General features: G+C 38.7%; 1 protein-coding gene across 1 annotated transcript in view; it reads right to left on the minus strand.

Moving 5' to 3' along the window:
* The window catches only part of LOC146444787 (complement C4-A-like), a 40,428-nt gene that overhangs the window by 11,466 nt on the left and 13,581 nt on the right, over positions 1-15,381 (minus strand). Inside the window, exons 14-30 of the mRNA XM_085060959.1 lie at positions 14,391-14,540; positions 13,844-13,970; positions 13,398-13,469; positions 12,329-12,529; positions 11,295-11,406; positions 10,995-11,065; positions 9,898-10,037; positions 8,864-9,076; positions 7,954-8,005; positions 7,359-7,439; positions 6,133-6,336; positions 4,599-4,674; positions 4,020-4,176; positions 2,579-2,674; positions 2,071-2,239; positions 953-1,119; positions 353-511 (exon numbers count right to left, since the gene is read on the minus strand). Coding sequence (XP_084917085.1) covers positions 353-511; positions 953-1,119; positions 2,071-2,239; positions 2,579-2,674; positions 4,020-4,176; positions 4,599-4,674; positions 6,133-6,336; positions 7,359-7,439; positions 7,954-8,005; positions 8,864-9,076; positions 9,898-10,037; positions 10,995-11,065; positions 11,295-11,406; positions 12,329-12,529; positions 13,398-13,469; positions 13,844-13,970; positions 14,391-14,540 — 2,247 coding nt within the window. The remainder of the gene's footprint in view (positions 1-352; positions 512-952; positions 1,120-2,070; positions 2,240-2,578; positions 2,675-4,019; positions 4,177-4,598; positions 4,675-6,132; positions 6,337-7,358; positions 7,440-7,953; positions 8,006-8,863; positions 9,077-9,897; positions 10,038-10,994; positions 11,066-11,294; positions 11,407-12,328; positions 12,530-13,397; positions 13,470-13,843; positions 13,971-14,390; positions 14,541-15,381) is intronic.

Consider the following 15,381-nt stretch of genomic DNA (forward strand, 5'->3'; position numbering starts at 1 on the left):
AAAGACCTCTCAGGTGTGCTGCTAAGTACCTACTGGTGTGGTTTTCTTGTTTGTTTGGGGATTTGGGGTTTTTTTGTGGGTTTTTTTGATGTTGTTTTTTTTTGTTTGATTGTTTTTGTTTTTGGTTTTTGGTTTGTCTGGGTTTTTTGGGTTTTTTTCTTGTTGTTAGTTTTTCTTTTCTTTGTTTGTTTTTTACTTTAAAAATATTCTGCTGTTTTGCAGATTAAACTATTTTAAGGTATTATAAACCAGCTACGTCAAGGTTGCTTAACATGAGAAAACCTAGGCCAGATGATTAAATTTCTCCTTTTTGAGGGGAAAAAAACCTTCAAAACAACCAATGGTTGTGTACCTCTAGCTGCTTCTGAAATTCCTCATGGGCATCAGTCAGAACAATGCTGTAGTAATTTTGCCTTCCAGGTGTTCCCAGCCTGACAGTCAGGTCAGTGGAAGCAGTGTTCAATGTCTTTATGCTGTATGCTGACAGAGCTTCTAAGGCCACCACTGTGTCCTAGGAGAGAAAGGAAAGCAAAAAACTAGCAATTATGCCAGGTTATTTCAAGAACATATAAGACAACATTATCAGCCACCTTGAATTCAGTTTTACTTTTTGCTGCTTTGAAGTTTCTCTGTATTTGTCTGTTCCTACTTGCACAGACTATACATTTAATTTCCCAGCTTCTTCTTATAGCACAAAAATTGTAAACCCATTGAATTTCTGACCTTAGACTATCGTACATCTTCATGAAGACAAAGAATCTTCTTTGCTGCTATTTAACCATTTTATTTTGGCCCATTGCTAATCAATGGCCCAAAATCTTTAGTGATTCTTACACCAAAGAAGTTGAAAATTAACTGCTATGATGCTTTCAAATCTCAATGAAAAAGTCTTTATGGGGCTTTTATTTCCTTCCTTCCCCTTCAGACTGCCCCTGAGCTGGTGGTCAGGCACCTGTGTAGAGCAGTACCCTCCGCCGTAGTTCCTCCTTTCTGTCAGCCACGTAGCAATAGGCCTTGCATATTCCATGTCTTCCAGGAGCAAGGTTTGAAGCAGGGCATAGGCAGTGGTTTCCACAGAGATTGCATTGTTGCCATTTCCCCAGTAGCGCTGCTGCTTTGCTGCAAGAGTAATTAAGTCTTGAATTCCTTGGTGGAGACATTTGCCAAAAATTGTTATTTTTGTACACAGCGGAAAGAGTTGCAGAACCACAAGGCACATGCTGTTGTGAGAGCAACAAATCAGCTGGGAAGCAAAGATTAAGGAAAAGGAAACCCACAATTTTCAATTTTGACTTCTCCAGCCATCCCAGTCTAATGATCCCATTATACAGCGATGTCCATCTGATGGAGTGGTAGCATTGTGTCTGGTGGTGTCTCAGACATACTAATATTAATTATAGCCACAAATCCAGCCTTGATTAAGTAGAACCATATTCCCTATGTTTAAACTGGGTCTATTAAACCATGATGTATTTACCAAACATACTGGGAGGAATTAACAGGACAGTGGTGCAGCCACAAAACCAATTAACTCAGCAATTATCACAGCCACACACTGTGGGGGTAAGAGGGGACATCCATGGGGAGCTGGGACAGAGCACTCAGAACTGGTGGGGGGCTTTGAAAGCGGGTGGGCTGGAAGAGACATCTCCTCTCTTGACCACAAATCCAGTCTGAACCACCCCTCTGTGTTGCCATTTTCTCATCCAAAGTTTCCTCTTTCTCATTTGGCTTGGACTTCTTTTCTTCCCAAAGGAAGCAGAAAACATAAATGATATTTACTGTGATTTTGTTCCAGTTCCAGCATCAGAGTAGATCATGATCCAAGCTTCACTATGCTGTCACTTTATGGTGTTATTAATTACAAAAATTACATATTAAAATTTCAAACATTGAATTGCTTAATTATGTAATTTAAATAATTAAATATATTACACATGTACATACACAGTTGTATAAAATCAATTGTTCTTCATATACGTAAATTTTTTTGTCCCCGTAAGTGTGCTCAGAGCGCTTCAATTAGGAAAAGTGCTTTCTAAAGGGATTTTTAAAAATGGTTACCAGTACCTCTATCAAAAGAAGAACAGTCCCTTAATTTTTCTTTCACAGACTGGGCTTCTTCCCTATCTGACCGCACAAGTGTCAGAGCATAAGCTGTGATAACTGTAGAATAGCAGTCAGTATTTCTTGAAAATTGATTTTTCATGTAAGCCACTGCTCCTCTAATCACTCGTGCCTGTGAAAACAGAATGGATCCCTTTGTAAAGATCACTGAGAGCTACTAACTCTTACTGCTAGCAAGAGTACTAGGAAATCAGAATACTTCACTGTAGTAATTTTTAAGACAATTACAATAATATTTGCTTAGTGATTAGAGCCATTGATGATGGACGGTGTAGCTCGAAACACCTTGTTGCACATCAGGCCATGGCATTTTTCCTATCCACTACAGATGAAAGCACATTTTAAACTCCTCATTTGCAGTACTCCAAGAGATAGTAGGGTGGATATGGCATTGTGCAATGTGCAATTGTGCACATTTTAGCCTTCAGGCTCAAAGAGTCAGGCTTCCTACCACATCAGGTGACTGGTAGACAGACAGGGTCTGTTGCAATGCTATGGTTACAAAGGCTGTCATAGCCAAATCCTCTTCTGCTGACTTAATGCCACCCTGAAAGATGAAAAATGAAAAGTTATTAGTGCATCCATGAGCTTGTGGCTAATCTAGAAATTCACTTTCCATGAAGTTAAGGATCTTCTCTGCAAACCATCTGACCACATACCATGTAGCTGTCACCTTCAATCTTTCTCAATAATATGTGCCCATCTAAAGTATATCTTCTACAGTGGCAACCAGTTTACATTAAACAATGTCAGAGATCAGAAACCCACCATGTTCTTCAGCTGATAATCAAATATTTAGTTATTTCTCTTACATCTAAAAATCTGCAATTTATCACTGAAATATTAATGGCTTTTATTTCCAATCATTAGTGGAGGGAGAGGTTCCATTTCTCTGTTATTTTCTACACACTTAAGACCCCTCAATCTTGCACACAGAATTTTTCTTCTCTAAAGGTAGTCATACGTCAATACTACATCATTTCTTATCCCTCTTCTTGGTAAAGTAAACACAGTACCCTCATTAGCTTTCTTCCTCTGACATCTCTTGAAGTATATGTAAAATAGAAGATTATCACAGCTTGAACACAGGTCAGAAAAAACCAAAACCCTCTGACCAATCCTTGAGCTATTTGTTTCTTTTTCCCCAAGAGTGTTATGTCAACTGTGAAACTGACTTTGAGGGTGAAAGCCTTGCTAGTTATTTGACAGGGATCATTAATAATGTTAATGCATGTTTTTTCAGAAATAGTTGCTACACTGCATTTTCAATTAATTTTGGAAGATGCATATTATTTTCCTAGTTTAAGTTAATGTCCAGTATAAAAATTTTGTGTCTCTGGACCGTTGTAGAGGATGTATAAACTAAGATATATAACTTAAAATTCTGATTAAGTGTTAACATTTTCTTTTTTCTCTGTGGGAGTGGTGAAATATTGAAACAGGTTACCCAGACAGACTGAGAGGTACTCGAGACTCATCTGGACATGGTCCTGTTCAATGTGATATAACTAGAACTGTTTTGAGCAGTATTTGGACTAGATGACTTCTCGATGCTCCTTCAAAACTAAGTTACGATTCTACACTCTATTGCCTCTGGCAATAAAAGGCTTAAGTTTTTACCAAACATGAACTTCAGAATAAATTTTCTGAGTGCTTTATTGGCATAAAAGACAAAATTATCTAAGACTAGATAAAAAGATAAAGGTGGTGAAGTGCTAGATATGCATCTCTGACATAACAGACCTGTTAACAAATTAATTTTGCATTACAGGTTTTGTACTTACATTACAGATTTACTTTCTTTAGATACTTTTCTTGTTACTCAATAACTGACAATGCTACTTTCAATCCCTATTAGCCCTAAATGGGCAAAAAATTCTTCTAAGACCTACCTGCATCGACCTGTCCATTACAGGGTGGTGATCATGGAATGAGCCATCTTCCTGCTGTTGATTAACCAAGTAGGAAATCGATTTGGTGATGTGACTATCTTGGATGCTGAAGTATTCTCTGCTCCTTGTGAGTACTTTAACAATGAATGCAGTTAGCCTGCATGAAAGAAAATTTTCCAAACTTGTGCTGACAGATATTTATAGAAGACTATATTGACAGGAAAAATAACTTACTAATTTTATGCACAGACTCATATTCAATACAGTGCACCCACTGGAACTTATTGAGTTATTAATCAACATCAGCATGAATATTTCTACTCTGTGGTGAATGCAAAATAATCAGCGACTCAGTATAAATCTCTTTCACCAAGGACTCAACACACTCAGAGAATTTTGTGGCTGATTATTCTTCACAAAAGTACATAGGCAACACCATGTCTGCCAGATTTTCAAAATCCATCGCCAAAGAAAAACTTCTGAATTATCAAATGGTAATAGAGGTAACTTGGAAAAAATCCCAACCAAATAAACAAAAACCCCAAAAATAAAAACCCAGGGGAAAAAAAAATCACTTACCATACACTGCTGGGGGTTGTTTTAAATGCTCCATAGGAGCCATCATCCTTCAGAAACTCAAGTAGTCTAGTATAACCTGCATGAAGAGGAAAGCACATAACTGTTCAGAGAACATCCATAATTATTGGGCATTTTCCTACATCACTCATATTAACATGGACATGTTCTGTATTGACTGTTGGAAGACTTCATGAGGTGTTCACTGGAGCATTAAGGAGGAAATGACTGGGTCAGCAGAATTTGACACAGAAAAATCACTAGGCTTAGAAGATCCTCTGTCTCATTTGACTTAATTGAGCCGTGAAGATAACCTGAAAACTGCAGATACCTATGGTTGCAAAATATTTTATGTGTAGTGAATATTGGGAAATTATTTCCTATTATTGACAACTTTTCAAGCTGTTTACTTTATAGTTCATTGAATCAAAAATATACGAAACATCATCTACTGGGTCAGACACAGTCTTAGAAAACATGAATTGTGGCCTCTGATCTTGACTGCTATTATCTTGACAAAGTTTGAATCATAGCCACACAACTAATTTTCTACACTGTTGAACTTTAATAAGAATCAATAAAAGCATAATATAGAGACTAAACGATGCTGATAATGCCAAACACTCATTAGCAGGATCTCATGTCACTTTTGGCAGTGTTGGATAAATAGGCAAACCTCCACACAGCAACTGCTAGCATGTTTTTATCTCTATTTATACACTTGGTTTGCACTGATGAAACGTGTGTCTCATGTCGGAAGATTACAAGGACAGGTGTACTGTATTGCTTTGTGTCATAGGCACAACATTACAGTTAGAAAGAGCAGCTCCAATACTGACAATTGGATAATAATTGAGTTATTAACAACTGAGTTAGCTCCTATTTTCACATACTGTGGTCCTGGCTTTTTATAACAGCTTTGGATCATGTCTTGGAGTGAAATCTTCCAGAAGCAGACTTGCAGGTGCCCTCTCCCTAGGGAACCTCCCTCCCTGGGTTGGCCCAAGGCTGCTGAAGTAACTCTAGCTTATGTAATAATGAATACAGGAATGTGGAAGGAAAGTGTCTGTATCGTGGTTAGCAGTGGGAGTTTCCTTTGTTATACTCCTCTTAACAGCTACAGACAGAGAAAGCTACATCCCAGCTGGTCATGCTAAGCCCCGTCTGTGATCCATGGGGAGAAATAAGCATTTTTAGGATGTGATTTATCTTGGTCAATTTTGAACATTGGGAGGGAATGAACAACTGCGTTTGCTATCCATTTACTCTGAAAATAGTTTTCATTGATCAGCTCAGATTTTGCTTTCTGCTTCTAAATTAGGCAAGAGAGAGGATGGACTGTGAATGTCAATTACATCCAGTGTCAGATGTTGGCAATTAGTCTCCTAAGCCCCCCTCACAAGTTCTGTCTCTCACGTTTGTCTGTGGACTGTCAGGGGCACTTCTGTGTGGCTGTGATTGGGCAACAAACTGGGTAACAAAGATCCCATCCTTTGGCTTTTGGTTGGTTTGTCTTGCTTTGTTTTTCCCCGCATACCTTTTTCAATCATACTGATGGCTTCCTGCTTCCGTTCAGGGTTAAAGTTCACCCACTGCTCACTGGCATCCAGGTACTCAATAGCATAGACTGCAGGAGCCATTTTCACCATTGTTTGCTCTGCACAGCCTGTGGGCACCTGAATCAGCTTCTCAACTCCGCTGAGACTCAGACAATTTTCAACAGGCTCGTCCATAATATTCCCTGTTGTACAAAACAAAGCCACAGTACGTATCTTATTTATAACTGATTGGTGAAAGAAAGGTGATCCTATCTATAGGCTGACATTCCAGCATGGCCTGATACTCCTCACTATTAAATACTGTTTTTAGCTACCTAAAAGTTCATAAAACTCTGAAGAAGGGCAAGGATGAGGTGCCAGGCCCTGGGAAAGCTGGAGGAAGGAGGCTGGCACAGGGAAGAAATATGAAGGAGAAAGAGTCCTGAGGCTACTGGAGGGTAGGCAAGTGAGGAAAGACTAGTGTATCAGGTTTGGGCTGGAAAAATCTTGTCAAACCAGCCCTGATCCTCCCACAGAGGGATAAAAAGATTTCATTAATCATGCCAAACATTTTGTGTGGTTTTCTTTCCTCTTCTGCAATTTTATAGCTTGATGAATTTGAACATCCCTGTCCTTTAGAACAGGGGTTTGAAATGGAAGCCAACACCTTTGGTGTCACAAATGCTTTATTTTACATTTTCCGAGGGGACAAAAATATTTATCACTAAAAAAGTACTTGCTAAGAGACTTTTTTTATAATATGTATGCATGTGTATATGTATGTATGTATACAGCTATATTTGATTAAATGAATATAAAATTGTACATGTCTCCTCTTCAGAAAAATTGAACTCTCCAGAAATTATATACCAGGGTCTGGTATATTTTATTTCTGAAATCTAAATTAGATTTCTACAGACCTACATGCTGTGTAGGGCTATTAGAGAAGGTAAACTCTTCCTTTCACCTCTGGATTTCCCATAATGTTAGTCCAAGTACAGCGAGGAAGGATGGATCTAATAAAGATATTACATCCACTACAAGTAAGAAGGAGTAATTAGAAAGAGGAAAAGCTATTGGATCAACCTTGGGGATATTATATGACCTGGTCATGTAGCACAGACCATTTGAGTCATAACACAAAACCAAGGAGAGAATGAGCAGCACAGAGGGGCCTGTCCCTTGTCACCTATGGAGAAGATGTTGACAAAAAAATTACATTTACCTTTCAGGCTAACTAACACGTGGCTGTCAGAACCCGGTACCATGTTAGATGGTCTGTTCAGGTCCACTGTATGGGACTTCACTGTAAATAAATGATAAATAGATATCTACATCCAGACTTTTTAAAAAGAAACAACATACAATGTAATTTTAGAATATACTTCTCCTTAAACATTGAAGAGCTGATGGAATTTATAACAGAAATTTTATCAGACATGTTAAATGGAAATTTATGAAAAAAACTGTATCTTTATTAAATTGATATAGTTTTCAATCTTTAGCAATATTTTAGACATGAAACAAAACTTGTTGCTAATATCTTTTACAACCCATTAGTAAATTAAATAGATGCCCAATTAATATTCCAAGTATAATTCCTTGAAAAACAAAAGTAAAATAAATAAATTCTAAACCTTTAGAATTCAATGTTTTTTCTTTCATAAGTCTTTTGCTATGTATTGGATGGAGAGATTTCTGACAAGTTCTGGTTAACCAAAGGAACATCAGTGCATTAAGAAGTATTTCACTGCACTCATCATTCACCCCTCATTCCTACCCAAAACCTCATCTGTATCTAACCCTTTTGTGTAACTTACCATCACTGTTAATGCAAATAGTCTCTTCTTCTTTCTGTAAAACACCTTCAGCCTGCACAATTAAGGAAAGAAAAGTCAAAACCCTTGCAGGCACTCTCACCTGAAATTAAGCTTCAGAAAACCCTCGAGCTCCACCCAAGTACTAGGCCAGCAGGTGGCACAAATAAGTGATTTTGAAGGGAGATTTCTCTCTAGGTAAAACTCAACCTTCAAATCAGAATTTCAGTTTTCCAATTTAAATACTAATAAACTTTACTGATGTTTTTGTGTTATTATTGAAATATTTCCATGGATGAAATTCCTTTAACCGAAACTAACCCCCAAAAATTAAAGTTCAAATTTATTCTCAGCTTTGTGACCCATCAAATCAAGTTCACAGAGGGACTCATGTTTTCAAACCTCTCATGTATGAAATCCATGAAATTCTGACTACATCTTGGGTGTAAGGCTTAAATTTTATTTTCCTTCTGATTCCTCGCATCCCTCTTCCTTCAGTTTCAGTTTTAATAAAGCTATTTTTACAGTTATTTTTAGTGTTTTGGTGTAGCATTTAACTCCAAGACTGTGTCTATATCTACAAAAGTTATGGCCTGTAACAACAGCAGGTTCCCAGCATCCTGTGCCTCATTCTTACCTATATGGTTATCCCCTGACATCAGGGGTGCAAGGATTCATATTTTGCACTTTTTGTGTGGATGGATAAAAGCTCGCAATAGATGACTTGGGTACTGTAATGAGGCTGTGTTGGCACTTGAAAAGTCTTTTCTTTCTAAAAGGCTCTTTCTTTATAATTTCAAAAGAGAACTAAGGTATTAAACAAACAATACAACATCCTTGTTTGCCTGTGAACATTATATTAGAGGAGAAGTGCGCATTTGTGAAGTGCCTGCCCTCAATTAGTTATACTTACCACAACTTTGAGATTCTTCCTGATGCTATCACTGTTCCCAGAGTCCTGGTTGAAAGCAGTGATGGTGATTGGAATTTCTCCCACAGTCAGAGGGACGACTGAGAAGAAAGCTGGTGTTGCAGAGTTCCCCTTAGCCAGCAGTGACAGCTGCACAGCCTTTTCCTTGGTCTCCGCAGTGCACAGCCCCTTCGCTGCATCCATCTTCACTGTCACCTGCGGGGACAGTGCCATGCCCAGGATCAGTCTTAGTGCATCACTGCACTGGGAAAATACCTCTGCAGGACCCTTCCAATGTAAATTGTGCTGTGACCCTATGGCCTGCTAACATTCACCTGTATTAATTAGGGCTGTAAATCAGCTAATATTTCTTCATTACACTGAATTTCCAACAGAGTGTTGGCCTATCCACGAACCACAGTGAAATAAGAAGGGCAGTATATTTTTATACATCCCAGTTCTACATGATTCAATGCACTTCAAATGGTCAAACTGCCGGCTGGGAGATGGGAAGAAGTGAAAAAAAGAGTATCAGCCTTAGGACGATGGAGGCCCTAAGCCCAGTGACAGCTGTGGCCATATGCAGGACTGCATAGGAGCCACTTGAAGGAAAAAGGTGGCTTTGTGTTGTATGCAGAATGAGTTTTGTGGCTAACATGTTGGATGGTGTGCTCATAATTTACCTCTGTACCTTGTGTACTTTGTGCAGTGTCAGCAAGTTTTAGTATCAGCACTTGGATATTGCCCAGATCTACAGGCAGCAAACAAATAACTGATTGCTTCAATGGAGGGCAAGAAGATGTACCCAAAAACAAAGGATATGCCTATGTAACATGATGAATAAAATCTTTATACAGTAAGTTTGATTAGCAAATAGAACTGGATCATGTCCTTGGGAAAGCTTTCAAGATGGGAACATTGTGTCTGAGCTGTAGGGGGGCACTGAAGGGTGGCCAGGTCATTTACATTAAATTATTACAAAACTACAGATCTTGCTGGCAGCACATGCAAGGTGCAGCAGTTGTTGATAACATTACCTGGAGATCGTTGGGCAGGTAGTTGTAAATCACTGCTTTTATTTCTAGTTGCTCGTGTCGTCTGACTGAATACGGTAATCTCAGGGACACAAAAAAGTCTTTGAAAACTGCAAATGTGTGGGGGTCAGCTACACAGAACCCTGGGATGAGGAAAAACAAACAAACAAACAAAAAGAAAAACTAGAATTGAGAATTACACACTTAACATCAGCTGATAGAAGTTAAATATCTAAGCAACACTCAATGCCTGGGCTCCCCTGAGGTAAAGAGCAGAAGAGAAAAACATGCATACTCAGAACTCATTTAAACTCGTCTGCACTAGAGACTTATCTCAGGAATGAATGCTTTGCCCTCTGGAGTCACTGCCATGGTTTTTGACAGGTAAAACTTGGCAGGAGTGCTTGTATGATGTGAGAGTGAAATGTGGCTCAGTTTTCCTGGGAAGGCCATGTTTTAAACAAAGTGACCTTTCCTTGCTTTCGGAAACTAAACTCTGCGCCAATCTCTGCACCCCTGGATGAGCCTCCCCTTCCAAAGGGGAGAGGACAGTACCAGATGGACCCTTTGTCCATCCTGAATGGTCCTCATCAACTCCTAGAAGCACCCAGAGAGCAGCACCTGGGAACCTGGGCTCTCTGGTGTCCAGCCCTTGCTGGACCTTTGCTGGTTTCCTGGTGCTCTCCTCTGCCTTGGAGGTCACAGATTTCCATGCTTTGAGATGGCCAGAACTTGGTCCCAGAATTATTCAAAGAAAAGTGGTGTTACTACTGCTACCTTTCTTGTAGCTTCCTGGCTATATGGAAGATAAAAGTAGGTGTTTTATGGAGTGGAAAGAATAAAAGACAGTTTTGATTGTATGGTCCATCATCTTTGAGACTCTACTCCATGTTGCCTTTATAAATATAAATCTATACCTAAACTTCTAGCTGGGCTTTAACGTGGCATAAAAGAGAGAAGTAAATATGATCAAAACACTATGTTTTTTTCAGTAGAGGTTACTTTGTCCACATAACATTGTATCTCTCTTTAAAAAAATACACATTCTCTATTCGTCCATACAACCAAAAAAACCAGGAAAAAAACCCCAATATTTATACCTTTTTCAGGAGATATACTTATTGCCTGAACTTCCCAGGTGGTTATAGAGTCAGGAGCAAAGTTTTTTAAACTAAAAAAACCACAAAATAAAACATATTAGAAGGCATGCATAAAATGTAAGCATTGTAATTTGATGAACTTTGAGTATTGTAAAGGAAAACCATATTCCCTCAGATTTGGAGACAAAGTACTTGCAAATATTCAGAAGTCCTCTGCATCAGATACTACATAAAGCTGATATTTTTATACATTTGACAGTACAAATTTAAACATATTCAACTATTCAGGCAACACAGTACCTATGCTTTCCAGGACCTTCCACTTCTTCAAAATTCCACCACCAGCTCTCAGGAAAATAACTGCGCAAGCTGATAGAGGTTTCATCAAATAATTCTTCATGTTCTTTGTGTTCTGCAAAACAGGAGCGAGGTTTCTTTTTGGAAGTCACTGGCTGCTGACCTTACACTGTATGGCAGGGAGTCAGCTTGTCAGAGCACCAAAAATTCTCTGAATGAAAAGATTCATCTGTGTTTCATCTTGTACATTAAAGAAAAATGTTGAAAAAAGAGAAGCAATGACCACAGCTTGTCATTGAACAAAAAGAGAGCTCCTCTTTCCAACTTCAGTAACTATATGCTATCAAATGAGAAACTGAGAAATCACTGTCCTTTAGTAAGGCTAGCAAAGATGTTCCCACTGTCCCATACTTGTGACAGACAGAGGATGAAAGGGGAAATCTGTGAGAAATGGTAGCAGAAATTACATTCAGTATGGGGTCATTTGTGATGCAAAGTAATGTTTGTTTGTTTGTTTGTTTGGGTTTTTTCTTTGTAGCATGAGGTAACACGTAACATGTAAGGCCAGAGATAGATTTTGGGGACAAGAAAGGGACTAAATTATTCCTGTCCAAAGTATCCCTTTCTCATGACATGGTATTTTGGAGGTACTTGGGTGTTACAATAGTAATACCACCAATAAAATTGTCACGAATCTGAGATCACTGAAAGCCCTAAATGCAGACAACCACCCCCTTCCCTGCTCTGCTGTCTGTGGCCTCTCTGGGGTGTGGGCAGGGACCAACAGCTCCTTGGTAAGACTGAAGGGGCCAGAAGTGATTCCTGCCTTTTCTCAGCCCAAGAAATAATCCCATCCCACTCCCCTCTTCCCATTGTGAAGCTGCAATGCTGTGTGGCTGTTGGACTGTACTGAGGATCTCTGAAATACTGATGTGAACAATTCCTCCCCAGATCAACACCCCTAAAACGCCCCTTGACCTCCCCCTGCCCCCATGAGAAGGGTAAAAGTGGCAGTGCAGTTTGCCACTGCTCTTTACGTCGTGCCAAGCCCACTCTGTGCTTCTGCTTCGCCTGTTTCCTGAGGGCTGTGGCTTTCTCACAGCAGTCCTGGAATGCTCTCCTGCACTCGTGGGAGCCAGACACCTTTGCCAGCCTTTTTGCACAAGGAAACCTCATGGGATTTAATTTCATTCCATCTTGGCAGCATTTTTGTACATCAGTGTTTTGGTATCTGCTGGCTGCAATAGAATTAAAGCCCAGAATTAGTGCTGTGTAAGTAGTGATAAGTGTAAAGGTGCTCATTGTGCTCAATCCTGTCATTCTTTGCCATTAATGTTAAATTCTATTGCAACAGTCAAGCTTCAGCCTAGGACGCATTCTCCAACCCAGAAATAGTCCACCAAAACAGGAGGAAATTACAGGCTCTATAGTGTGCTAGATATTGCGTTTTAAGCTTTCTCTTGAGTCAGACTGTGAATTAAAAATGCTTCCTTGACATGCTGGAATTAGATATCTGAATAGAAATAGCCATGGCAGTGCTCTCCTTCTGGAATAAAGAGCCTGATTTCAAAAGCAAGGAAGAATCCAACTCCAAGCTTTCTGGGAAGGAAAAGTCAATTTGCATAAACTCTTTTTTTTGTTTTCAAGTTATACCAAATACTATAATAAATCTTCTCTTAACTGAAGCACAAACTATCAATGTTGGCACAACTTCCAAGCAGAATGTTGAGGGGAAAAATAGGATCATAAAACATTTTCTGACCATACAACGTCATTTTGAAGTCATGGCTTATGACTTGACGTTTTCTAGTAGATGTGCTTCACATTTGGGGCTAAAAAGTGGAGCATTAGTTTCCATTTGCAACCATTTTTTCTTTTTTTTTTTTTAGTTTGGGTTATTTTTGAGCTATTTTGATGAATGATGCATCAGGTCACACAGCATAATACACACACTTGTCCTGGGTTTTGTCATTTAATGCAAGAACTGGGACTAAGAGTATCTTGGTATCCTTTACTGTGCCATCACTTCTTGCCCCCTATATCCCACACAGATCCCTTTACATTCCCCTGCTTAGACTTTGAGGCCACCCAGATGAGCAGACATACCAATTCCTGACATTTTTTTCTGAAAATCCAAAGATCTCTTCTCCCTTCTGTTACCCTGCAGGCATTTATATCCTGGGAAGGCAGAACAGAAGTGCTTGGTCATGACAATATGACAGGAACAACTTGATCTTTTGCATAATTAATGAAGACCTGTATCATGACACATTCTATTCACAGAAGACCCACAATTTGAGAGACCCACAAATCTTCCAGCCCTAGCCAAGTGCTGCCTGCTCCAGCTGAGATGGTCACCAAAGGAGCAGCAGCCCCACCTGGGATATCTGAGCTGCCAGCATCCAGTGGAAGAAGACAAGAAGAAAAATACAGAGGCAGGGGAGATTTTATATAAAAATAAAATGTTTCTGATTTTTAAGCAATTAGCCTCCCCAGATCTGCAGTGGTCTTACACGAACTTCTGAAGTAAAGAAAGGGCAGATCACACTTACCTTCCCGAATGCTGGATTGAATTGTGTCTGATATAAAAGCCAGACCAACATCAGTAAAAACTTGAATGCTATTTGCACCACCACCCACAGAACATCCAAGATCATACGAATTCATAGCATTAAATACCTGCCAAATAAAATATCACAGATGGACTGGATATGTTTGTAAAGGGTTTATACATATATCAGAAAAATTCCTGTAGCCATTGATTCACAGAAGCAAGACAAACTGGTGGTGTAAGTTGTACTTGGAAACAGATTACATCTCAGAGAGGTTTTAGTTAGGGAGTGCTTTCAAGCAAGGCTTTTTTAAGTTTACAAACTTGTCTGCCATAGAATGCAAATCCCCATCTTAAATATACCATTTGTCTTAAATATGCCATTTGTCTTAAATATGCCATTTGTCTTAAATAGATTCTAAATGGCAAAAGAAAAATATTTTCAAGTTTAACAAAGCAATGTTTAAGCAATTAATAACCATAAATTAGATTTTGATCCTCTCATTAGTCACAAAAAATTTTGCTTGACTGGTAGATACAATACTTACTTTTTTGGCTGTAAGCTTATTCTTCTTATTCAGGATAAAAACTGCTTTATCAACCACAGCTAAGGCAACTTTTCCCGCATGGTCCATTTCAATCTGTAAATTGACTTGGTCTGCTGGTTCATATATCTCTTGCTCTGTTCCCACTTTAATCTAAATACAAAAGATTGAAACAAAAATATCATATTGGTTAAAAAAAGGTGAAGAGTCTTTGGGCCAGGAATACTGTCAGCTACGACTGTCAGCAGTCAGAGGCTGGGAAATATTCCAGTTTTGTGGAGTTTCTACCTGTGATCCTGTGTTTCAGAACATGTAGGTGCAGATATTTCACACTGAAGGAAATCATGAGCAACTAAAAGGTGTGTCCTGCAAAATACTGGACACTGAATTTGAATGACATATAATAAGAATTAATGGGAATTAAAGGTATGTGTAAGGGGCTTGCAGAACTGGGGTTTTCAATGTAATTTTGTTTGTTTCCAGTGGAAACAAAACTGCCATGAAATACAGCAAAAACTAATTAATGTACAAAATTAACCAACTTAAACCAGTCTGTAATAATATTACCTGCTTTTTATCACACACTTGAATTTTTTAGCATGACTGAGTAAATACAAGTCTGGTTCTGATATGGACACTTCTGTGGTTTTAGAGGAAGTAGCCATGGTGATTATGAAATAATAGGGAATTATTAATAAAAATGCCCATGAACATAACTGAATTCTGTCCTTGTACAAGTAAAGAATTGGTTTGTGTGTTGGAGACAGATAATTTTTTTCTTGAAAACTTTTTTTCCCAATGGACTATCACATTCTTTTTCCAAAACAAACACTTTCAGTGGAAAAAATAATTTTAGACATCTGGCAATTTTAAGCTGTTGTGTTTCATGCTATTGAGAAAAATTCCTATGTCTTGTTTTTTTCATTTTACCTTATGGTCCCAAAAAGGAGGAGAAGGAAGGACTTTACCCACACTTCATTTTCCCTGTAAACTA

Source organism: Lichenostomus cassidix, chromosome 1, assembly GCF_008360975.1.
Source record: "Lichenostomus cassidix isolate B80296 chromosome 1, HeHo_3.0, whole genome shotgun sequence".
In the NCBI taxonomy this organism is placed as follows: domain Eukaryota; kingdom Metazoa; phylum Chordata; class Aves; order Passeriformes; family Meliphagidae; genus Lichenostomus; species Lichenostomus cassidix.